Raw genomic sequence first — 21809 nt, 5'->3', positions numbered from 1 at the left:
GAATCTTACACAGTAAGGGGAGGGCTTATTTTCGGGATAGGTCTTATTATCAGGGAAACACGGTATGATACAGTGTCTGAAATCTTGTTGCTAGAAAAGAACAAATCTGTTATTTGTTACCCTAAGATTCTCCTAAAAAACAGGTACCTTAGGTAATTCACACTAATGTCGTTCCCTTATTTGTTCATGGAGATACTTATATTTGTTTTTCTTGTGAATGGGAATGATGAGGAAATCGCTATCTGCTAAAGCATCATGCCAGCTACTCTCAGTCACTCACCAGTGCCAAAAGAAGTCCTGATTCTACATGTTGCCACTGTCACCCGCCAGGTTTCACATTAAAATCTAGAAAACAAACCATGTGATGATATATGTGGAACACAATTTTTCAAAGACTTACTTTAGTGTTCTATTCTGGAGCCAGATTTCATGTTTGTAGTGGAGTTTTTCTAAGTATTCAAGAGGAATTTCTTGTTCTTCTTCTCTTCCCCTCAAATATATTCGATTTAAACATTTCTAAAGGAACAAAAAAAAATAAGGAAAAAAATGTGTTACTTATCACTACCGGCTAATTTTAAAATGTAAAGATAAAGCAAATATCTTTCTGGTGTTTTTAGTTTCATTTTAAGCAAAATTCATGGATGTTTATTTTTGGAAAGCTTATTAATCAATCAAAAGGAATGATTTTTATCTTTACAGTTTTTAGTTCTTAGCTGTTGGCGGGGGGGAGCTGTTTGTTATTGTTTTTTGCAATCTAGTAAACACCAAAGTTGGGCTTTTCCATTGAATTTCATAAAAGAAAAAAATAGTAATAATGCAACTGCAATTCTACCATTTATCATGGGGCTTGGATAACTTACTTGATTTCAAATCATTTGTGGTTTTTACGTTAAAAATGCTGCAACACTGAAAAGATCACAGTCAAATGAGCTACAGCATAAACAGTTTTTCTTTATTCATAACAATAAAGTGACCACTAAAGAACAGATTCAGTTGTAGTATATTATCCTATTTCTCTTATAATTTTCCTCAGACATATAATGGCTCAAAATCAAGCATGGATTTTAAGGGTCAAAACCTGAGCTAAGTCTATAACCGTTTGGGACCCAGAATGTGTTACATCAAGTTATTACCAAAATAGCCCTACAAATTACATCAAATTTAAAACTGTTTAATACTAAATGGTATACTCATATGTCCAAGCAAAGTCCACTTCTATGTTATCTAAATTTAATACAGTGAAGTGTGCATCAGATTTCGATAAAACCTAAAGGGCATAAGTTAAAACATTAGCACTTGTAGTAGTATACAACAAAAGGTGCCTTTAAAGTCATGGAAGACTAAGTAATTGAAAAGCCCATAAAGGCATCAAAGAACAGATGAGAAACATACCTCCCTCCCTCATGGCAGAGAGGAAAAGGATTCATGGGACAGAATATTATACACTATTAGATATGGTCTACTGAAAGTTTTTGCTTGTTTTCATTTTCACAAGGCTGAGAAAAGGAGAAAGAAGGGAAATGACCATGCTATAAAGATAAAAGATACCAATGATGCTATTTCTAAAAAGAAAAATTCACAGAAGCAGCCAGCTTTGGAGCCAGAGGACCAGAGCTCAAGAACTTAAGTATCACATACACAAGTGACTTTTAACTTCTCTTAGTTTCAGTTCCTTCATTTGTAAAATAAGAGAGTTGGACTAGAGGGTCTGTAAAGTCTCTCTTCTAGCTCTAAATCTACTAGAAATGGAGGTCCTATTTTCTTTAGCAAAATTATTATATTCATTTAGTATTGAAAGAGCCAGGGAGTTCCCTTTATGGTGTAATATTTCTGCTTATCAAAAACCTTGTTTTAGGGATAGGGAGTTGGTAGGGGTAGGAAGAAAGACAAGAAAACCATAATCTTTTTCCTTAAATAGAAAGCAGCCAATTACTGAGGTTAGAGCTCTTCTAGGGTCCTATTTATAGTCACACATATAACAAGAATGGGGGAGGGGAGAGGGGAAAGGGTAACAGCTGTGTTACCAAAGTCACATTTTAAAAGAGGCTCCTTCCATGATTATGAAGTCCTTTCTTGGCTTCCCTCCTTTCTTAGCAGACACTTTTTACTCTCTCTCATAACCCAAACAATCCCATTTACTAGAAGCCTGTGCTCCCCACCCAAGCTCTTTTGGCAAGGTCCCTTTGTCTTTATCATTTCTGAGGTCTAGGAGCCATTTAGGGGCTGGCTCCAGGGCTGAAGAAAGGGCCATGGGATTTCCCTAGGACAAACTCCTCAGCATCAGCCCGATGGGCCTGGAAGCCTGAAAACGTTAGGCAAAGTTGGGAGACAGGAATGGAATAAGGGAAGAGGAGAGAGGTAGGAATCTGAGAGGAAGAAAGAGTGCAGAAAAGGGAAGGTTCAACAACCTGGGCAGAAGACTGTCAGACGGGGGATTTTAGTTTTGTCAAAGAAAATGACACTGTATACCTCAAAGAATTTCATCTGTCTTCTGTAAAGATTGGAAAATTAGGACAGATAATTTTCACTCTGAGCCACTACATGGAATAACAAATGACAAAATACTGATGCTGTTTAGTGTCTGTTTAGTCTGACTCTCTGACCCCATTTGGGTTTTTTTTGGCAGAGATACTGGAGTGGCTTGCCATTTCCTTCTCCAGTTCACTTTACAAATGAGGAAACCAAGACAAGGTTAAGTGACTTGCACAGGGTCATACAGCTAGGAAGCATCTGAGGCCATATTTGAACTCAAGAAGAAGAGTCTTCTTGACTACAGGCCTGGCCCTCTATCCACTGCACCACCTACCTGCCCCAACAAAACACACTGGCTTTCCTACATCTTACCTCCGGAATGGCTCGTAGATAAATTATTCCGTCTAGTTCAAGGCTCTGACCAAACTGGTTATTCATCCAGTCATGCCAGTCTTGATAAATTGTCCACTCTGTTTCATTCATGCAATCAGATTCATATAAATTAGATGCAAAAATATACCTGAAAGACAATACAGATACATATCAACATATTTCTCTGTGATAAAAGTCAGTGCCAATCACTTTTTAGGCTATGATTAAGAAAAAAAAAGCTAGAAGAAATGGCCAGGCAGCCAGCCCAGGGATGTTCTAATATGCCTGGTTCAAACCTCAAATGCAGGGAGTGCCTGGGACCATTCAAGTGATCAAGAACAGGAGACGCAGACTTACTACAAACTTAGGAAATCTGTGTAAGAAAGACCTGGATAGCCAGAGAATCTGTGAGTTCTACAATCCTTAGAGGAGAGGGTTCTGATGTACGCAAGGGACACCATATGATAATCTTGGTTCAAAATAAACAAAAGCAGGTCAGAATTCTGAGATTGGGGGAGGGTGAAGCAGAACTCACTCCAAAAAACATCCTGCACAAGAATAGGGGTCCCGCCTGGGGGGGGGGGGGGAGGGTACCCTCCGGGGATCCTTATTAGCACCAAGCTGCACAGGCACCCTCTCACCATTCATTACCTCTGCAGGCCCAATTTACCCCAACCACTTCCATGGCTTGTATCTCAAAGAAGTTGCACAAACAAACTGGCTTCTATCCAAGGCTAATGAAGCGAGCAATGTACCTGTCACTGTACACAGAGCGCTCAAAGAACACCACAGGCTTCTCGGCCTCTTTAATCTTCCCACTGAGGGTGGAGAGCTGAGCTCGGATCCTGCTCAGGCAGGCATAGGTTTGGAAAGTGAACGACCACCGTTCTGGCTTCTCATACATCATCTGAAGCACATTGCCCCCACTTTTCTGAGAAGTCGTCAGTTCCTATTTTAAAGCAAGAAACTAAATTGAGTTGGTTTTTAAAATTAAAAGTTTCTCAAAAAGCAAAAACAAATGATTTTTTATCAACACTAAAGTAGTTAAATTCTCACTCGGTAATCTTGTCCATTACAGTTCCCTAAGCTAATGATACCAATTCCTGAGACTAGAGTACACAAGGTAAATAAAAATTCATTCCCCACCCCCCCATCAACAAAAATGTTTAATTATTCATTCTTTCGATAAAAACTGAATAAGCACCTGCTCTGTAATAGACACTCAGTTAAGCACTGGAGATACAAAGACAACAGACCCTGCCCTCAAAGAACTTACATTTTATTGGGGAAAAATAACAAGTACACTGCCCAGCAAATACAAAATACATAAAGTAATGTTAGGAGCAGATGGACATAGTAGGCTTTGAAGGATACAGTATTCTAAGAGGTAAAAGATAATTAAACAAACCAGGCACAAATCAACTGCACATCCTGGCCAAGCGGTTGGGCTCACAATGTCTGACAGGGGCCAAAGACCACCCCTTCTTGCCCATCCCCCATGAAGGGGGACTCTGGGTAAACTTGCAGATCAATGTCACTTGCCTACGAGATGCTCCTATGAATATATTTTTATTGGCATTTATTCTAGGGAAGGGGAAACCTACCCCTTGTTCATGTACACTTTTTCACTGTCACTTGGAAATTCCTTAAGGAATTCATTCCCAGTTTTGCATTACCATTTAATTTAGAAGGTGATGAAGGCATACATTTCACAGGTCAGATATTCAGGGACGTTATATAAGGCACAGAACACAGGAACAACTACATTACCACCACCACCCATAATCCCTGTGATCTGTCCAGGGAAGCTGAATGCAGTGACTGAGCCTCCTGATTTCAGGAGGAAGAGAACAGCATTTCACTGCCTCAGGCCACCTGGCACTTCATGTTAGTTACCACAACAGCTGTAAGGCATTACTACACCTTTTGTAGTTCTTTAGACTTTATCCAGCATTTATGCTGAAACCTGCATCAGGTGTCCCAGGAAGGAAGGAAGGAAGAAAATAAGCATTTATCAAGCATTTCTATGTGCCACATATTGTGCTAAGCGCTTTACAAATTTAATCTCATTTGATCCTCACAACTCCTTCAGAAGATAGGTGCTATTATTAGCCCCATCTTATAGATGGGGAAACTGAGGCAGACAGCAGTTAAATGACTTGTCCAAGGTCACACAGCTAGGAAGAATCTGAGGCCATATTTGAACTCAGATCTTCCTGACTCCAGACCCAGCACACTGTGCACTGCACCACCAAGCTGCCCCCGTGGAGGGAAGAGTAGATATTTGGACAGGAAAAAATGTAGAAACTTCAATAGATTTTAAAAACAAAATTACTATGGACCAAAATAAAAAGGTCATTCCCCCTCATTGAAAGTATTAGACAGTTTTGATAAAAAAAATTAAACAAACATACCTTGACAGCATATAATGCTAAAGCTATAGCTAGAAAAGGTCAGGAGAAGGACAACTGAAATGGCCAAGAAGTTGGGGAAATTGGCAAATGAGTACAGGCCAAAAAGAATAAAGTCTTTCTATTGGGAAAGAGGGAGATTGAGAAGGAATATAATTGAAATCCATGAGATCCTAAAGGAATATGAACAAAATACTACTAGGAGAGTGTTCAACATTAAGCTCACTGATCTTTATCAAAACTTTCTCAAAGCCAAAAAAAGTTGAGCAGTTCAGCTTTCTCTGTTATCTGTCAACATTACACAAATCAAAATTACTTTTATTGCCAAGCCCTTTCTCCAAACCTCTGCTCACTCTGGGTCTGAAGATGCTGGAGTTGGAACCAAAAGCCCCAGTCTGAGCCTCATGTGACCTGGAGACTACTTAATTCCCCTCCCTGGACCTAAGTTTTCTTGGGTATAAAATGAAGGGGTTGAACTAGTCCACAATAACAGCTCTGAAAAGTATACCCTGAATTTATTAAATACCATAAACAAAAAACAAGTTGCACATAAAAGAGATTTGCAGTTCCACATACAATCTCCTTTTTCTGTTCTTTCAGTATGAGGAACTTTTTAAATGCTCATTAAATTCAATTTTCTGTAAGTGCAATGTCATAAATACAGGTACTGTTCTTATCCTCTCTAGTCCACATGCTCCTGGAGATCCTCCACTGGGGCCTTCCTCGGTCTTTACATTAAGGCCATACCAATGCAGTACGCACTTAGTTCTCGGGATGCTTGTCCCCCTCTTTATCAGGTCACAGAGCTCTTATTTCTTCTGTGATACTTTTTGCCCAGTTGCTGGTAGGGCAGCTCTACACCCACCACACAGGTGATGACATGTGTCTCTCCACTGCCCTTTGGATGAATCACAATTGTTTTTTCAGAGATTGTGGTATTCCATCAAGAAAAGAATGTGTGACAATATTCAAACAAAAAAGTATGACTTTCTTCAGAAACTTCAATATGAGGAAATCTACTTGTGGAAAACAGAAAACTGACATGTGAAAAAAAGTCTATAACCTTTTATAAAACTGGCTTAGGATTTTTTCAAATCGTACTTTGAAGGTATTCATAAGGAAAAGGACATGATAACTTTAGGTTTCCAGGTTATAAAATGAGGACTCATTTACAAAGCAAAAAAGATCCCGAGTCAGTTGGAAAGGAGATCCATGAAACCTTATATGGCTCCATTTGCACAAAGCAATGTCTGAGACCATAGCAGAGATAACACACAAGGGCTTGGTGCTCCAGACGAAGACTAAGAATAAATAGTCTGTGAGGGAAAGAAAGTGCCAAGTGATAGAGAGGAGAAAATTAACACCTTTATTTTGAAGAGCAGCCTAGAATAGTCAGAATGAGAAATCCTGAAGATTTTAAGGCACAACTTCAGAAGTGGAAGGATAAGGGGCTTTTTTTGTGTATAAGAGAAAGCAAAAGTTTAGCCAAACAGAGCTTCTAAGAAGGAAGTCAGTAACAGAAGTATCCAATCTGAATTCAGAGTTTTGAATTTATTTCAGTCATCACTCTAAGTTAGTAATACTGCATAAGTAGAAATTTGAATTAAATCAATAAATGGACTGGGTTTTTTTTGTTTTGTTTTTTGGGTTTTTTTTGCCTTTTTGGAGGGCAATTGGGGTTAAGTAACTTGCCCAAGGTTACACGGCTAGTTTGTGTGTGTGTGTGTGTGGGTGTGGGTGTGGGTGTTAAGTGTCTGAGGCCAGAACCAAACTCGGGTCCTCCTGTTTCTGGGGCGGTGCTTTACTCACTGCACCACCGAACCGCCCCTTGGACTGTTTTCTTAAACACTACTGCCTCCTCTTCACTATTCATTCACTACCAGAAGTACAGGAAGGGTACTTAGGTGGAATTCATTCACCTCCGTATGGAAAGCTTCATATACTGCGACCCTGGATAGGTTTGTTACAAAATCATCAAATATGCAGCTTTTTAGGCTTTCTATATGCTACTTGCCCTCTAAAAATAACTGAGAGCTGATTGATAGCACAGAAATTGAACTGTACCGTTTTAAAATGTGGACAATACATGATCTTTGGGAATTTCCCCCTTTGCTAAGGATCTTGGAGCTCCAAATGAAACCTTGTAAAGAGACTACATATCTGCCTGTCAGTCACTAAGAAAAGGTTAACAAGTGGCTTCAAAGGCCACTTGAGGAGGAGGTACTGTCAACCAGTACTTAGCTAAGCTCCCAGAGTTCATTTGCATAACATAGTGGGCTTATTAGCAGCCTCCCTCTTCAAACTGCTGCAGCTTCAGGAGTGAAGGCAGGTGTCTAAGGGAGTTGGAAAAAGAAACTCAAGATCAATTTTCTTCCAACCAAGACATTCAGTGCAGTAGAAACAAAGGCAAAACAGCCAGCAATTTGTATTATATCAAGTGTATATATATCAAGAACAGGCTACACAAAAGGTCGTCACTGACTTTGTGCTCTGGCCCAGAACAGCAACATAAGTCATAAAATATGAGAGGAAAATAAACTTTTCACATAAACATGGACAATGCTGTAAGGTTTAGCTACTGGTCCTGCCCAGACTGACCTCCCCATTCTGCATCAAAATTAGTGGGAACTATACTGAGCACCTCACAATACTCCTGCCACCAGGGGGCAGGCAAAAGAACAAAGAAAATTAAGATACCCCCCAAAAGAAAGGGAAAAGCTTCAAGTCAGCAGCTATAAACTAAGGCCCTTCTTAATAAAAAGCAATGCTACCTCTGTTTCCAATCATTCAACAAGCATTTATTAAGCAAGGCATTATGCTAAGTGCCAATCAAACAAGAATGAAAAAGATCATCCCTGTTCTCAAGGAGCTGTCATTCTGCTAGAAATATAAGACACACAGATAAATGAAGAACAGCTTATGACTCCCAAATCTCTACAGGCACATAACCACCTATGCCGCATTACTGGATTCCCAATCTCTATATCCCCTCTCCCACACAACCAACTGCTACTGTCGGCTCCAGAGGAGAAAGTGAGGCTGGTGACTGCACAGCCCTGCCTCACCTCAATCCAATTCACTTACATGCCATGGCATCACCTTTCCGACATCCTGGTCCTCTTTGAGATGGAAGGACAAAGAGTAAGCACCAGCTGCTGTTGGAGTCATTTCCCCCTAAACCCAGCTCTTTTCTGTTTCGTTTTTGGATAGTTTTCACTGACAGGAAATTTTTCCTGACTACAAGCCTAAAATTGCCTCCCCTACACTCCTGGCTCTGCCATTTGGAATCAAGAGAACAAAAGTAATCCCTCTTCCACACGGCAGCCCATTCTCTTCTCCAGGATAAAGAGCTCTAATTCCTTCAATCAATCTTCCTATGACATCATGACCCTCACCATCTTTGCTTCTCTCCTTTGGATGCCCAAAGTTTAGAGTGTACTCATTTAATTTTCTGTCTGCATTTTAAATAGTTATTCCTGCCCTTCCCTCATATTGGCACTAAGCTTTAAAAATAACTTTCTTTCGATGTTTTATCCCATTAAGATCTGAACAATAAGTTCTGCCACATATTTCTATTTTTAACTGTAGTTTGCCTTGCCTGCTTTTAATTACATAAAAATTATTAAAGTTTCTTTCATCTTCCAGAAATACAGCATTTATGCCAAAGGAGAAATTTATAAAGAAGAAATCATCAAAAGACTATTTTGGGAAAAACAAAATTTCATGGTTTTCCCCTCACTTTCCCCTCTGTAACACCGTATGGGAAAAGTGATTCACATGGAAAGATGGAATTTTAACTTGAGTTCAAGGGGAAAGACCTTCTGACAATGATACAAAATAGCATATTAGTTATCATTAAAACAGGGTTGAAAAATTAGGTAAGAGGTTTGACTGTTGTTTAGTAACAAACACCCCCCCCCAAAAAATAACTAATAAAACAAAACAAAACCCAAAGTCTCTCAGAACTCAGCATGATGCCTAGCAGAAAGACGCTTAATAAATGCTAGCTGACTGACTTTACTTGAAGTTAAGTTCTATTTTACTGCAGAAAAATATCAGAAACAAAGAACGACAAAACACTGCTATAGCTTTGAACTCTAAGGCTCTATTTTCATCTGAACACAAACCAGAGAAGCAGTGAATCAATGTATTGTTTTCATCGTTTTCATACCTCAAATTCATCTGGAGTGCTCTGAACATTGCACCACCTCGCAACAGGTTCAGGAACCACTTCCCAATCATCAGAGACTTGCTTAAGTATATTTACAAATGTTGACTTCCCTGCAGCTGTAAAAGAATACAACAATTAGAAAGAAGTGCTAAGAGTATTCATTAACCTTTATAAACTTGTTTTTAAAATAAGATATATTGTAGCACACATTTTTACAAACCAATTTCCAGAATTTTCTTTGGAGTTTTCAATTTTTAAAAGTGTAAGATAAATCTGTAATAAGATGATTTGCAGTTATTTGTGGATTTCTAGTTTTGATTTTAAATGTAAAAGAATGGGAAAAGTACAGATGTAGGTATCTGTGACAGAAAGAGTGTTAGTCATATACTTACCTTCTAAGTCTTAATGTAAGTTTGTGCCCCTTATTTATATTTTTAACTGTGATTCACATGTGGCTATTTGGCCAACTGGCCAAGTTCACTTCTGCAAACAAGTACTATAATAATTTCTAAAAAGGAAGATTTTGTTAACTCCAAAACCATTTACATATTTTTAAAAATATTTTATTGATGTCTTTTTAAATCACAGATTTGCAAATATATCAAAGGACTTCCCTTTGATGAAGTAGAAAAAGAGTTCTTGAGGCAGATGGAGGAAGCAGGACCTTAGGAGCTAAGACCAGTATGTGACCAGCCAGAAAAGTGATCAAAGACAACTGATGTGGCTACAAAGGTGTCCTAAGGGTTGAATTGCTTTTCCAGTACTTTCTGAAGCCCCTAGTTTATTCCCTAACCTGAAGGTGTCCTAAGGTCCTTCCCCCCTTACCTTGAATCCCTACCAAAAGAATTGCTTTGTCTCCCTTATCCTGTTATAAAATCCATTCCTGTCTTATTCTAATCTTTAAATTATTATAATTTACTATTATAATTAACTAAATTGTTGTAAATAAATTATTGTAATATAAATTAAGTAATCTAAAACCATATCATCATTCTGAAACCTCTATAAAAGCATAACATCCCCAAATAGTGGGGTCTCAGCTTTCTTGCTAAGAAAGCCCAGAATGCTTTTTCGTGCAAAATCAAAAACTGCCATTGGCTAAAAGAGACCTAAGTTAATTCTTTCACACCTGAATTTCATTCTCCCAAAACCCTGCCCTCAACCCTTTGAGGGGAAAAAAAAAGGGGGAGGGGAAGTAATTTTTCAAAACCAACATACTCCTGCCAGCATGTCCAAACAATATCTCATATCCAGTTACACACACACACACACACACACACATATCTTAGAATCAGAGGTTCATGCCTTAGAAGAGATGTAGGCCATCATTTTACAGATTGGGAAACTAGACTCAGAAAATCAAGTTACTTGTCTAAGGTCACCAAGCATCAAGTGGCAAAAAAAGGAATACAAATTTAAATACTCTAGAAGCATTTATTGTAGACAGCCTTCTAAAGAACTTTTGCCACAAAGGGCAGAAGAGATATGACAGTTAATAAAGATGGAATGATCAAGCGGAAAAATATGGGCATTTTTGTAGGCAATAGGGGAAATATGTTTTGCTTAACTAAACATATTTGTAAAAGGGGTTTTCTTTTCCTTTCATTCCTAATTTGGGGATGGGGGTTGAGTAGGAGGGAGAGAAGGTAAATTTTTGCTGATTGAAAAAAATAAAATATAGTTTTTTAAAATAAAATTGAAATAACCCATTTGTGATGTGGCAGTCACTTCTGAATCAGTGACTATATACTGTAGACTTCAGACTGTATACTGGAAGATTCTTGTCTTTTAAAAGCAAAGACCAAGATCAATGGCAAACTAAAACAATCCATGAGCAGTACAACTGAAACTGCTCTCATCTAATCTATTTAGACAATTGTGTTGACTCTAAAAAAAAAAGGAAATAGACAAAAGAAGAAACAATGACAAAGACTAGTATTATTTCCTAAGAAAATTTCTTCCATGTAGGAAACTCTAGGTGAAAAAACATCCCTCTCCCAATTCAGGCATGCAACTATTCCACAAGTTTTAATGAGTTGCCTGGGGAAATTGAAACAATGTAAAATCATTGACATAAAGAGACTAAACAAGCTTAAAAACTACTACTCTAAGCAGAGAGGCTGAACAGCCAAGGGCAAGCACAGTTTGGTGTATTGTGATAGTAATGGAACATAAAGATTCCCCTGTATTGGCTTGGTTTTAACACAATCAATTTGAAAACCAAGCCAATACAGGGGAATCTTTATGTTCCATTACTATCACATGTATATAAGCTTGACAAATCTTTAAGTAGAGAATACTAACCAGTAAAACAGGAGGAAAATGTCGGAAGGGAAAGCTTAGTAAAATGACTATTAGGCAAAATCATCCCAAGAACTGGAAGAAATGCAGAAATGCACAAGATCTGTGTAATTTTTCTCTAACACTCTCCTCCTCCTTCCTGACCTCTCCGCAGCCTGCAGACTGCCCTCCCCTCAGGCTCCTCTCTTCGGTGTCTGTGATTCTTCTTTATCTCGGCTCCGCATCTGACTACTCCTTTGCTGATTCGAAGGCCACACTGAACTCACTGAAGGTGGGTCCTCAAGGCTCTGTCCTGGGCCTTCTCTGCCCCTTCTATGCCATCTCATTTATTGATCTCATCTCTCCCATGGATTCAATTACCATTCCCATGCTGAAGACTCTCGGACCTACTCCTCCAGCCCTCACCTCTCTGCTGACCTTCAGCCTTACTTCAACACGTCCAAAAGGGCTTGTTATCCTTCCCCCCACCATCCTCCCAGTCAGGCGCCCAGGCTCACCACCTCAGTGTCCCCTCACCAGGGCCCCCCGGCCAATCTACTGCCAAGACCTATTGGCCTAACACCTCCTGCATGTTCTCCCTCCTCAGGCCCTCATTACCTCGGCTGGACCCTGCAGTAGGCTGATGCCTTGTCTCCTTGCCTCAAGCCTCTCTCCACTGAAGTCCATCCTCTTCCCAAAGTACAGATCTAACTATGCCACATCCCTGTCCATTGAATAAACCCCAGTGCTCCCTAACACCTCCTGGATCAAATGTAAAACCCTGACTAGCATTCATTCCAAGGCCTTGCACAAAATGCCTCCCTCCTTCCTTTCTAGTCTTCTCACACCTGATTTATTCTCCCTTCCCCCCACCTCCACCTATGGATGCTTCCATAGTGACACCAGCATTCTTGCTATTCCTCAAACAAGAAACCCCATCTAGGGGCAGCTAGGTGGCACTGGGCCCTGGAGTCAGGAGGACCTGAATTTAAATCTGGCCTCAGATACTTAACACTTACTAGCCCTGTGACCTTGGGCAAGTCACTTAACCTCAATTGCCCTGCCTTCCCCCCTCCAAAAAGCAAAAACAAACAAACAAAAAAAGAAACCCCATCTCAGCATTCTGGCATCAGCCACCAAGCCTAGAATGCTCTCTCCCTGCTGACCTCTGCTTCCTGGCTTCCTTTAAATCCTAGCTAAAATCCCATCTTCTACAACAAGCCTTTCCTAATCCCCCTTAACACTATTGACTTCCCTCTGAGATTATCTCAATTTATCCTGGACAAATCCTGTTTGGCCCCAGCTGTTTCCCTGAGGTCTTTCCCAGGAGATGTGAGCCCCCTGAGAGCTGGGAACTGTCCTTTGCCTTTCTTTGAATCCCCAGAGCTAAGCACAGAGTCTGCCACATCGAAGGCACATAATGTTTGATGACTGATGGACAGGGCTCAATAAATGCTTAATAGTGACTGATTGACTCCATCAACGACAGTGGTGCCACCATATTTAGACTAAACGTAGACACAGTCCCTGATATGCTCTACATGAGGAAGTCATTTTAAAAATGGTATGAAAACAGCAAGGATAGGAATAGAAACTAGACGAGATCCACAGATAGAGAGGAGGTGAATGTTAGAGACAAAATAATTTTTAAGAAAACTTGAAGTCTCAAAATATCTCAAAGAGTGGAAGACGCTAAATGTTTTAGGAGGAAACAACCACAGATTCTATAACCAAAAAAAGTTAATCAAGGAAATACTGATGTCTATGAGTCCAGGTATTTACTTTCCCATCTCTAAAACAAATTCTTATGTGAATAATCTACATGTTCACTTAAAATGCCACTGAGTACCCATAAAGTACTCAGAGGCAGCATGGAAAACTGGAAAGAGCTCTGGATTCAGAGAAGAAATGAGTTCTAATCATGAATCTACTACTCACTCCCTTTGTAACCCCGATCACAAGTCAACTCACCTGCCAGGGCTCATTCCCTCATCTGTAAAAATAAAGGGGATGGACTAGAACAGGGGAGCCAAACATGTACCAGGGCCTGCAGTGCTCCCAAGTGCCTCTTGAACCAGGTTAAAATGTAGTTGAGAAATACTTGATGAAATAAATAAACCTCAATAAAACATGGACAATGGCAAATTGAGGTCTTCTAAGTCAACATACAACCCACAGGGCTCTTTATTTATGGCTTTGCTCCCATCTCTATTTGAGTTTGATGTCTCTGGACAAGATGGTCGTTGGGGTCCATTCTACCTCTAGATCTCTGATTATATAATCCTTCATGAAGGGCTGAGAAGGGACCAGGCAGGTGTTTGCAAATGACATTAATCCTACAGTGCCCTGAAACAAGCAGCGACTAAGATTCCAATTGCTTATTGGCTGATGACCATAAAAAACAATTGGGTCTGGTTGAGCAAAAATGTACTTTAAGACTCTCCTCCAATAAGACATCGTGTCTTCCAAGCATATTTACTTTGGGCCTTCAGAAGAATCCTTAATCAATATAGAAAGCCGTTTGGAGATTCTGATTACTAATACCAAGTAAGGCATAAAACAGAGCAGTGTGTACTTGCCAAAACACACTGTCACAGGCAGATGGCAAGGTCCTCTAGATGCTCTATATCAGAGCCTCCAGGAGATCTAAAATCATTCAAGAGGGAAGACAAACCCTCCCTGGCAGAGAAACCCAGTGAATAAAGAACTTTCACTGTCCAGGTTATGATCTAGTATTAGATAAACCATTCAAAGCCCGGCCCAGCAGTAGACAAACAGTGTGGACAATGAGTCTGGCGCCCAGAACTGGACAAGTGTGGGCTAGGTCGCCATGGGATATTGTATAATATTCCTAACACAAAGCACCATCTTTTTAGGATTCTGCACTTATTGCCTCCACTTTCTCACCTCTTTGCTTTCTCTGACATAGTCAATGATTTCTTGCTGCTAAATACAGATCAAAAAGGGTTGAGGAGAGTGAAGTCTGTGTTCATTGCCAGCAGCTCCTCACCTCCAACCCACTTTCTGAACCCCAGCATCTCTTTCTGCCACACTATTCAACTTAAACCAGCCTTTTCATCCCTGCCAGCAATCTCTTAATTCCCAAATCCAATAGCCTTTTCTCCGTCTCTAAATTGACAGAGTCCAGTTAAAGACTAAGAATGGATGAGATATGTGAATGTTTTTCGGCAGCCAGGAGATAGAGCTTAAAGATGAGAGACCTTTAGGGTCAAAGGGGCAATTTCTAGGAGGAGAAAGAGGCACAGGACCAAGGGCACAAGGAGAGGGGGCCGTTGGGCTTCATAAAGAGAAGGGCCACTTCTTCCTCAGGACCTCGAGAAAAGCAGTAAGAGTGGGTACTACAAAGGAGAAGGCTGGACTCATTTTCTCAGTAAAGCAGGAGGCAAAGTAATGAGAAATTTAGGGGTGAGAGAGAATGGTAAAGGAGGCTTGCCAAGAGAAGGGAAGGTTTGGAACTGCTGTGGGAAAAGTCAACCAAGAAAGAATCAAAGGATCGTCCTGAAGCAAAAAGAGTCACATTGAGATTACATGACAAATTCGTAGAGGACCTACCTAGTCAGCCCCCAGTGACATTTGGGGGACAGAGGAAGGCAGCAGCATTTGGTAACCTCCCCTCTTCGAGGTAATGCCCTTCAAATTATGTCAGAGCAAAAGATGCCTTCTTTGTGTATACTTGGTCTATCCAAGGGTTTACCTCCTTGAAATTAGGGTTTTAGTTCCTGAATATACTTATTGTGTGAATTTAGGCAAATCATTTTTTTTTTTTGGAGGAGGGAAGGCAGGGCAATCGGGGTTAAGTGACTTCCCAAGGTCACACGGCTAGTAAGTATTAACTTACTGAGGCCGGATTTGAACTCAGGTTCTCCTGACTCCAGGGCCGGTGCTCTACTCACTGTGCCACCTAGCTGCCCCTTAATCATTTCTATGAATCTTGGTTTCCTCATCTGTAAAAAAGTAAAAGTAATTCTTGCTTTACCTATATCACCAAACTTTTATGAGGATATAACAAGATAAAGAATGTGAAAGTACTTGGCAAACTGCAGAGCAAGATATTATCTAAAACGAGAACTTTACCTACCAATAACAATGCTACTAATAACAACTAAACCAGCTTTACCTTAAGTTAAACACATTTAACATAAATATTCTTTTTAAAGACTTTTTTTAAATTGTATTTTATTTTTTCCAATTAATGTAAAGATAGATTTCAGCATTCATTTTTTTTAAATTGAGTTCCAAATTTTCTCCCTCCCCTTCCCTAAGACAGTAAGCAATTTAACATAAATCTTCTAAATGTCAAAATGATCTAAATAAACATATTCTAAACATCTAAATATTCTAAATCATATTATATATCTTTATAGAAAGCCTAGCAACGAATCTGAAATTGGGAAGATCTGAGTTCAAATTCAGCCCCAGAACTTATGTTGTGACCCCGGGCAAATTATTTCATCTGTTTCCTCATCTGTAAAATGGGGATAATAATAGCATCTACCTCCCATGGCTGCTATGAGGATGAGATATCTGTAAAGCACCTTGCAAATATAAGAAAGGGCTAAATAAATGCTAGCTAGTTATTATCATCACTTTCTCAGTGATTGCCTCAGTTGAGGCCTTAGGAAGTGACATCCATGTACAGTTCACAGTGAATCATTCCAACTGAGAGATCCTCACTCTGTAGGCTAGAACCTTGCTCTTGGACACTGATCTTGTGCCAAGTCTTTGTAGGAAGAGTTGAATAAGGAACAAGGAACTTAGATGATTGCCCAAAAAGTGGAGCAAGACACAGTTTGGAAGGAGAAGTCAGACTTCTGTTATTTTCTAGGCTTCTTGTAGAGTGAAAAGAGAGCTGGACTTAAGAGTTCAAAGACCTGAGGTTCAGATCCTAGCCCTGGTCCATATTATCTGTATTATTTTGGGCAAGTCACATAATTCCTCTGGCTTCTGTTTCCTCATCTGAATGACCTATGGCAAGTGTAATTGATGCGGGGAAGACCAAAAGTGATCACTGGATGCCTGTGTGTGGAAAACAAACGGATGGTACTTAAAAGAAGGAAAGCGCAGAAAAGGAAACACTGAAAAAGTAAACAACCATAATGCTAATCAGAGGAGTGAAAAGAACAGATGTTGTTGACAAAAAACCACCAAAAAATATACTTAAAAAAAAAAGGTCAGGTGACTAAGTGGATTCTAAAATCATTCCCCTAACCCAAAACACTGAACTATTCTGCCTTCTCTTGATGCTGCCAAAGAGAAAGGAATGTTCATGCTAGTCACATCCTATAAAGTGGAAGAAATACTACCCTCACAACAGATTTGTAGCAGAAGAACAATACTTACTCTTATTTTCCAGCTTGGGCAAATGTCCAGTTTTTCAACCTTTTTTTGGAACAAGCTAATACATTAATATTCTTTATGGAGACAAAAAGGAACACAGCCAAGGATACTCGGGCAAAAAAATTGGGAAAAAAGTCATGGGAACTAAGAAGTTCTTAATGATTAGTGTTTTATACTGAGATCATTGTGCCAAAAGTCATTCTGAACAGAATACTAAGATCAGAGGCAGGAGGTGAACCCACCAAAAACAAAACACAAGTGTTCCACTAAAGGGGAGCATGAGGTGAGGGGTTGTGTGAGTACAGATATACAGTGAGAAATTTAAAAAACAAGGTCTGCAAAGAAAGGCAGTAGGACTTGAGGTTAGAGTTCCTTCTAGCCTGCAGTGGGAGGATTTCTAGGTCAATGACAATTTACTGTGGGAACTAGGCATTTCACAACTTCACAAGGCCTCAGTTTCCTCATCTGTAAAAGTAACAAGATGAGAAAAACTTTGATCTCTTGAGTGTGAAGGAGAATCAACTGAAAAATGCCTCTGGAAACTCTCAAAACCACAGAAGTCGCTGTATTAATGCAAGCGATAACTCACCTGAATAAGTAAAAAATACAGTTTGTTCTAAAATCAAAATTATTAAGGATGAAAGGCTCTGTCTGCTTTCTCCAATGACTCCAGAGTAATTAATAACTTGAACTGAGACTCATACAACTTAATACATTTTCCAGGACTTTACCAAGCCTAAAAAAAGCCCTCTGGGAAGAGAAATGAAAACTGAAAATTCCTTTCAAAGGTCAGTATAAGAGAAGAAGCCTCTCAAATTTATTTATAAACCATATTCAGCAAATCCATTATCACTGGCTTATGATAGATTTTTCTTCTCCAAGGACTAGTCTAGCTATAAAAACAAATTTTCCAAAGAAACTTTAAAAGACTCTATACTAAATTATAAAGGGATTGTACTATGTTGGAGGAGTAAATAACCCATGCCAAATTAATAATTTAATAATTGCAAAGTACTTTTAATATGTTACCATATATTTGATTGAACAGAAGAATAGGAAAAGAGGGAACTGGACTAAAGGGCAGAATGGAATTGTAAAGGTGACTTAGAGGGGTTTGAATTTGTAAATAGGGCCAGACTAAATTTGAGGAGAAATCTGAGAGAAATTGAGTAAATTAGGTGATTTTGAGATGTTCACAGACTGATGAAGAAGGGCAAAGGTTGAATTTGAGGGAAGAGAACTGTGGGAGAACTTTGAGAATAAGATAAAGGAGAATTTGAGCTGAAGGAGAAGGAATCATTCTAAAGGAAGGCAACACAAACCTCTGATGAATATATAACATAGTGGTGTATGAATTAACTAGTAAAAAGTAAATTAGTACACAGCTAGGTGATGAAGGAGATGGCCTTGGAGTCAGGAAGATTCCTCTTCCTGAGTTCAAATTTGGCCTCAGACACCAAGGAGCTGTATGACCCTGAGCAAGTCACTTAGCCCTGTTTTGCTTCAGTTTCTTCATTGGTAAAATGAGCCGGAGAAGGAAATGGCAAATCACTCCAGTATCTCTGCCAAGAAAACCCCAAATAAGGTCACAAAGAGTCAGACACAACAGAAAAATGACTGAACAACAAAATTAAACTGATTTCTATAATAAATCTTACAACTTTTCTATCTTTAAAAGCTTAAAACACAACATCGTCTCCTTTTACTGCACTCATTTTATACAATTTTGCACTGAATTCACTGATTTTGACACATTCTTTAATTCTTCACCATGAAACCACCCATCACAGTGGAGTCTAACTGTATCTTTGACAAACAGTTCATTTTTGTAAGTCTAGCCCTGTTTAATAGTCTAAGATTTTCAAGGTGGAAAGCTGTTGCTTAGAATATAGTGAAAAGTTTGCTGTTTTTAGAGTCAGAAGACCTGGGGGTCAAATCCCCCTTCTGCTACTCCAGTCACCTCTCTTGCTCTAGGTTTCCTAAACTGTAAAATTAAGAGGTTTGACTAAATGACCTTTATTTCCTGCTATAAATCTATGATCCCTACAATCTAATCCTAGTTCTAGCCACAGGACAGAAGGGGTGGGGTGGGGAGAGAAATCTGTTGAATGAAAATACTAGCCATGAAATAAACAGGGCTGGGCCTCTGAGAGAACAAACTGACATTTTTCTAGCACATAAAGGTGAAACCTTAGGCTAGTTTTGTCTTTGAAAGGACAAAAACGATCGACTAGGAGATCAATAAGCTATTCCTTGAATGAAGGAATGAAAATTCATGCCAGAGCAGGGAGAAATAAAATTTTATTGAATTCATTTTTTTTAATCTTTACTGGGCATTAATGGATTTGTAAGAAACAATAGATCAAAAGGGAAAAGAAATAGATTAGGGTCCTAGCATCTAGAATTAGAAGGGGCCTTGGAGATTAGCTGTCCAGCCTCCTCATTTTTGAGATGAGGAAATTATGCCCCAGAGATTAGGTCATATACAGATAGTAGCAGAGCTAAGAGTTGAATCTAAGTTTTCGGACATCCAAACCAAGTGCCCTTATTCACTCGCAAGAGTTGGGAAAGCCAGGAGTAAGCTAAAAAAGTAAACTTTCCCCATCATGGTTTTGATATATCACAGGCTGGCATAAGAAATTAAAATGTGATTTTGGGGGAGTTCTCTAGAAGCTGCATTCAACACTCAAAGGTCAAGAGATGACAAAGAAGCAGTTTAGAAGCCCAGAGATGCATAATATATATATATATATTCATATATATGTATAATATAATAATATCAACCCAAATTTTACAATAGGGTACTTGAAAACACCCCACAAAAGGAAAAATTCAGACTTCTCCCGTAGGGAGGGCCCAAAAAATGTACTGGATTTTCCAGACCTCAGAGGCCCTGGCCCCTAAGTCCCAGAGATGTGGATGGTGATCCAGTAAGAGACAGGGGTGGTGATAAACTGCTGGAGGCCTCGCGTGTCCGAGCAAAGCATCACAGCCGCACTGGGAGTCTTATTAAGGCTGGAATGGAGGCAGCAAGAGGGCTAGACGCCTTCCGCCTTCCATGCTTGGGGCTGGTTTTGCAGAAGCCTCTTTTTCTTTCTCTCTGTTACTTTATAGGTAGTGAAGGAGAAGGGGATAAGTTCAGCAACGGGGGTGATGTAAAAAACGAAAGCTAGCATAAAAATAACAACAATAATAAACAAAATATAATAATAAAGATAAAATAAAAATGTTTTAAACCCTATTCCAATAGTCCAGGCTTGTAGCGATCTCTCACATTGGCTGAAGGTTCGAAAACATTTTTTTTTCATGCCAACCCCGAGAAATACACATCGCGTCATTATCTCCACCTGACAGAGGGGGAAACTGAGGCTCACCGCGGTGCGAGCCGTCAAAGCCTTCCGAGCGGGGCGGGGGCTGGGGGACCCGGGGCGGTCTGGGCTGGCCCGGCCTGCCTTACCTTCCCCCCTCGCTCCCCTCCCCCACCCCGGGACCGCTCTAAATCGCCTCTCGGGACCCCTGCCTCCTTCAGCCTCAGTTTCCTCGCTTGAAAAATGACGGAATAGGCCTGAGAGTTTCAGGGCCCCCCCTCCCCGGCCCCAAGACTAAGAAGCAGAGTCGCCCTCTCCCTGCTCCGGCCTCAGTCTCCCCGCTTGTCAGGTCGGGGCGCGGGCCTGAAGGGCCCCGAGCCTCCTTCCGGCCCTGCCCCGCCCGGGCCTCGGTTTCCCCGCCCGTCGGTTCCGGGGGAGCCCGGGGGCTCCTCACCGATGTTGCCTTCGACGGCGATCTTCTTGATGCGGGTCCCCCCGGCGCCGGCGGCGGGCGACGGGCAGCTCCTCTTGGGCGGGGTGGCCATCTCGTCTCCTCCGTGGCAGCGGCGGCTGTGACAGGGCGCGAGCGCGGGAGACACAGAAGGCGAGGGAGACACCACCGCGCTCGCGCCGCGCCGCCAGCCCCGTTTGATTTTGGCGCGCGGGCGAAGGGCGGGGCGGGATGATGACGTAGGCGTACCGCCTTCTCTTGCCCCGCCCCCCCCGCGGAAGCATCCCTCGACCTCTCCCGACCTTCTCCGACCTAAGCTGCGCGTGCGCAGTCCGAGCCTCGATTTGCGCCAGAAGAGGCTGGGGGTGGGGCTAAGAGGTCTCCCACCACCGCCTCCGCTGCGGCCCCTCCTCCTCCCGAGCGAACGAAGCCGCTCGAAGCGCCGAGAAAGACTAGTTGGAAGCGGCCGATTTCCGAAAGATCGATGGACGCGAGCGGAGGGGCGCTTTCCTTGGTAGCCGCGCCTGCGCCCTCGGAGAGAGGCTGGGGTGGGGGAGGGGCGTCTCCCCGCCCCAGGGAGCCCCCGGGAGTTTAAGCGTGTGCTGAGGGCGGAGCCGCGGGAGCTCCCGGAGATAAGGGACGGGAGGGAGAGCCCGAGGACAGCCCCTGCCCGCAAGGAGCTTGTACTCTAATGGGGAAGACGACGTAAAAAGGAGCAGGAGCCTAAGAGCTGGTCCTCGCACCCCCTCCCCCACTGGACCAATGGGGAAACTGAGGCGCTGAGCCGTGAAATGAGTAGCCCAGGGTCACACCGCCTGAGGCAGGATTGGAGTCCTGGTCAGGCCTGCCGCGAGTCACTGACCCTGATCCTAAATCCTAGCCGCTGCTGTGGTCTACACCGCCTGCTGCTGGACGGCTAAGCACCCAATACACCGTCCGGTGAAGCGCCTCCCGGGAGGAAGGAACCCCGAAACTGCCTGATGAAG

At 41.3% G+C, this 21809-nt stretch overlaps 1 protein-coding gene across 1 annotated transcript; it reads right to left on the bottom strand.

The window, feature by feature from the left end:
* Positions 1–369: 369 nt before the first annotated feature.
* On the bottom strand, positions 370–21033 carry DCK (deoxycytidine kinase). Its single transcript, XM_069091630.1, has 5 exons — positions 20827–21033; positions 9427–9542; positions 3600–3793; positions 2845–2992; positions 370–516 (listed from the first exon to the last, which is right to left on the bottom strand). The coding sequence occupies exons 1-5, from the start codon at positions 20915–20917 to the stop codon at positions 397–399; spliced, it is 669 nt and encodes a 222-aa protein (XP_068947731.1). The 5' UTR covers positions 20918–21033; the 3' UTR covers positions 370–396.
* Between the last annotated feature and the right edge of the window lie 776 nt (positions 21034–21809).

The sequence above is a fragment of the Petaurus breviceps genome, unplaced genomic scaffold, assembly GCF_028583685.1.
Source record: "Petaurus breviceps papuanus isolate PSGF00001 unplaced genomic scaffold, PetGlider_PUasm1.0 126, whole genome shotgun sequence".
Classification (NCBI taxonomy): Eukaryota; Metazoa; Chordata; class Mammalia; order Diprotodontia; family Petauridae; genus Petaurus; species Petaurus breviceps.
Note: the sequence above shows the minus strand (reverse complement) of the source record. Positions and strands in the feature narration are given on the sequence as shown.

Bases quoted from the DNA above. Each gene is read 5' to 3' on its own strand.
- DCK (XM_069091630.1), bottom strand. From the start codon at position 20,917: ATGGCCACCCCGCCCAAGAGGAGCTGCCCGTCGCCCGCCGCCGGCGCC. The intron at 3,794-9,426 runs GTATGAAAACGA...GCTTTAAAATAG, and splicing joins GCACTCCAGATGAATTTGAG to GAACTGACGACTTCTCAGAA. The intron at 2,993-3,599 runs GTACATTGCTCG...ATTGTCTTTCAG, and splicing joins CGCTCTGTGTACAGTGACAG to GTATATTTTTGCATCTAATT.